Here is a 3,949-nt window from a genome sequence, read left to right as displayed (position 1 = left end):
TTTCCCCAGAGCCTGTAATTTGGGTTCCCACTTGCCAATGAGCCTCTGTGCTCTCCTTGGTTTTGGAGATGGGCTCCTGATGAGCTGGTGGCTCCCCAGTGATGGGGCTGAGAGCAGCTGGGGCAGGGTATTAACTGACTTACTCCTCCTGCCATTGTTAGTGCCTTCTTTGTGTGTGCAGAGGAGTTTTTTATCACTTAACACAATGCAACGAGATAGGACAAGAGGAAACGGCCTCAAGTTGCACCAGGGGAGGTTTAGATTGGATATTAGGAAAAAATTATTCCTGGAAAGGGTTGTTGGGCATTGGAACAGGCTGCCCAGGGCAGTGGGGGAGTCACCATCCCTGAAGGTGTTTAAAAGGTGTTTAGACGAGGTTCTCAGGGACACGATTAAGTGCTAGAATTGGGTTATGGTTGGACTCGATGAACCTGAGGGTCTTTCCCAACTGAAAGGATTCTATGATTCTATCAATCTCCTGAGGTATCTCTGTCTGGAGGTTACATACCTATGCATTGGTATTATTTAACATATGATAACAGATCACTGGAATTGCTGTCCAGAAATGCCTCATGATTAGGGGAAAAGCTGTGTTCTTGTACGGGCAACGGCTTCATTCAGGGCCAGTATCACAGTCTTGTTTCTGAGACTGTAGATGAATGGATTTAAGAAGGGGTACAGAACGGTGTTCAGCAACGCTACAAATCTGCTGTTCTCCAAGGAAACACCTACTGAAGGACACACGTAGAGAGCAATGCAGCTCCCGTATGCAATTGCCAAGGTGGTGAGATGGGAAGAACATACGGAAAAAGCTTTTTTCCTCCCAGAGGCTGCTGGAAGATGTAGAATACAGAAAAGGATGCACATGTAAAATGCCAGAGTTAAACATAAGGAACCCAGAATGACAAATGATATGAAAACAGAGTCTATTTTCCAAAGCATGCTGGTGTCAGAGCAGGACAGTTTGAATAAGGGGGAGTTGTCACAGAAAAAGTGGTGGATCTCATTTGAGCCACAGAAAGTCAGCTGGGAGAGGATGACCAGGCGGTAACTGAAGAGTGTGAAGCCTGTGACCCAAGTAGCAACAACCAGGTGGATGCAGAGCTGAGGCTTCATGATGGCAGCATAATGCAAAGGTTGGCAGATGGCAACATAGCGGTCAAAGGACATGACAACAAGTAGAATAAGCTCTGTACAGCCCAGGGCAAAATAGAAATAGGATTGGGCAAAGCAGCTGCTTAGTGAGATTGTTCTCCTCCCAGAACCCAGGATCACAACCAACTTGATGCTTGTGGAGGATGTAAACCAGATTTCCAGGAAGGCCAGATTGCCAATGAAAAAGTACATGGGGGTTTGAAGGCGGTGATCCGCATATACGAGGAAAATGATGGTGGCGTTCCCCACCACTGTTGTCAGGTATATGAGCAGAAAGACCAGAGAGAGTAAGAGCTGTAGTCTTTGATCAAGCCCTGAGAAACCCTCTAGGATGAACTCAGTAACTGCAGTTTCATTTTCTGAGCCCACGTTGAATTTCGGTTCGTCATGCTGAGACAGGAACATGGCAAAAACCAAGTGTGATAATTCCACAGTCTGGGTGAAGGGCTCCCCAAAACTCTCTGCTTCTTTCCTTTCTTGCAGTCTTCCTATAGTACACAGATAGAGGACTTCAACCACTTCTCATACCCTGATATTTCTGCATCAAATTTCATTTGGAGTTCTGAGAATTTGTTGTCTTCTTTCTATATTTTTCAAACACTCAGAAAGAATTTTTCCTTCAAAACAGAGAATTTTAAAGTCTGTTAGCTATTTTATCCCATTCCTGGCAAATTCCAAATGCACACAGGTCTTTTCCAAACATCTGTCACACCTATGTGCCTAAGTCATCTCTTCTATTGCACAAATGCCAAACTATTACATCAAGTCAAATCAAATCAAATCAAATCAAATCAAATGTATGCTGTAAGCTTTTCTTTCTATGTTTCAGTACTTGCCTTTTTGGACTAGGAATCCCTGAGTATCTACTGATTTCAGAATAAGCAGTATCAAGCATCTCTTTTGTAATCCCGTGCTTTCTTCCACAGCTTTGTGCTCTCTGTTTCTTCAGGAAAGGGGAGGGGAGGGCAGAATAGGGACCAAATATAACTCATCTTCTTTAGTTATGGTTCCACCCGGTCTCATCTGACATCCATCTGCACTGAAATGCAGTTACTTCCAAACAGTTGCTCATTGCTATTACTATCAAATATGCTGACCTAAACGCAGACCAGGAGAATAGTGACTGGAAGAGATCTGTAACTTTTCTTTTGCGTGCCAGCTATAGGTTGGGAGGACCCAGCCTTGAGAGTTTTCTCCTCTCTCCATTGATTATACAGGGAGCCTTGGGAAAACAAATTCTCACAGGCACCTGTTGTGAAGCAGATGAAACTCACTATTCAAGTCTCAAATCTCCCATTCCTAAACTTATTTTGTTTTTTAAATCAAACTACACATGTAGGAGAAAGAAGGACCAAAAAATCCCACATATACAATAAAGACTGGTGTTTATCCCTTCATCTTTCCATTTGTTTTCAGACATAGAAAGGAGTAGAGCAGACGGCTCCAAAACCAGAATAATTCAAAATGCAAAGGGAGAAGAGGGAGAGGAGGAGATGGTGGGTTTGAGGCGGTGAAACAAAGTTGTGCGGGTGTGCAAGCAGAGCTCTTCAGTCATTAGTCACCTGGGTGCTCCAAGGACTTTCCCATCTCATCGTCCACAGAGACAGCAGCAGAAACTGGTCTGAGACAATGGATCAACTTGAAACCAAGTGATTGAGTTCAGTCAACCTCCTTCAATTATCATCCACCTCCAAAATAAGCAAAAATTAGTCACCTTCAAATGAAATGTTGGCCTGACTCGTGTGGGATTTCTCCAGGTGGGATTCCAGACAGTGCTGGAGACGGGCAGATCCTGCTGTGCCTGGGCCTGTTTCCTGTGCATACAGGTAGTTATTAACATCCTGGGTGAAGAATCTGACTGTTTCAGAGATCCCTGTAGCAGTTTCTCCTGCAAAACTGAATAAAATTGAGTAAACAGTAATTACTTAACTTGCTTGCACATGCCAGAGAGGATGTGCAGGACAACAGGCTGGCCAATTATAAGAACTCAGCAGAACTGTTGTACAGGGAGCCTCACTTGATCCAGTTGAAGACACTCTTGCAAAGATCCTTGCACGGGAGTCTCTCCCAATCTATGGGATTCCATAATTCAATGAATCTTTTCCTCAGAGAGCTCTTCAAAGAATAGGCAAGGAAGTAAAAGAGACAGAGGGAAAGAAGTAGAGATACAAAATGTGCCAATACAAATTGAGAAGATCCTCTGAACAGTGTTTCCCAACTCAAACCATTGGTAGGCAATGTATTTTGGGAAATGGCTGCATAAAAACATTCATATAGAGATACAGTGTTTAATTAGCTTGCTGACACTTGCCCATGGTAGTCTCAAAACAAACAAACAAACTGACTATGAAGACTTTCACAGAAATTAGTTTAAAAATACTAGCAGTTGTGGAAAGGAAGACTTTTTCAGCTATTACACTGAAGTCTTTTCTGCAGAGGGATCAACTATTCCCTAAAGTCTCCGTTCAGGGGTTGATTCAGTTGTTTGCACAGAGGTGGCCACTACCACCAACATACCCTGGGGCAGCTGAAGCACCATGTGGGACTGGGAAAAGTCTCCCCGGACCTATGGGAGCTGTTCTGCAGCACAAGCTGGTAGGCGTGAGCTGAGGTAGGGGACCTTAGGGGTGGTGCAGGGCTGCTGGGTGGGCTGAGCAGGGACCTCAGCAGCACAGCAGCCCATTGTGTCCCGTTGGATGCTGCTGTGAGGTCACTTCTGTCACAGGAACTGGCTGACCAGCAGCAGGAAGGCAAATACTCAGAGGTCATGAAGGCCATCACAAAGCTGCTCCCA

At 44.6% G+C, this 3,949-nt stretch overlaps 1 protein-coding gene across 1 annotated transcript; it reads right to left on the bottom strand.

Annotated features, from left to right (window-relative positions):
• Positions 1-576: 576 nt before the first annotated feature.
• LOC135999529 (olfactory receptor 6E1-like) lies at positions 577-1,560 on the bottom strand. Its single transcript, XM_065653099.1, has one exon. The coding sequence runs from the start codon at positions 1,558-1,560 to the stop codon at positions 577-579; it is 984 nt and encodes a 327-aa protein (XP_065509171.1).
• Between the last annotated feature and the right edge of the window lie 2,389 nt (positions 1,561-3,949).

This window comes from Caloenas nicobarica, chromosome 28 (assembly GCF_036013445.1).
Source record: "Caloenas nicobarica isolate bCalNic1 chromosome 28, bCalNic1.hap1, whole genome shotgun sequence".
NCBI lineage: Eukaryota > Metazoa > Chordata > Aves > Columbiformes > Columbidae > Caloenas > Caloenas nicobarica.
The sequence above is the reverse complement of the archived record's forward strand: the minus strand, read 5'-3'. Positions and strand labels throughout refer to the sequence as shown.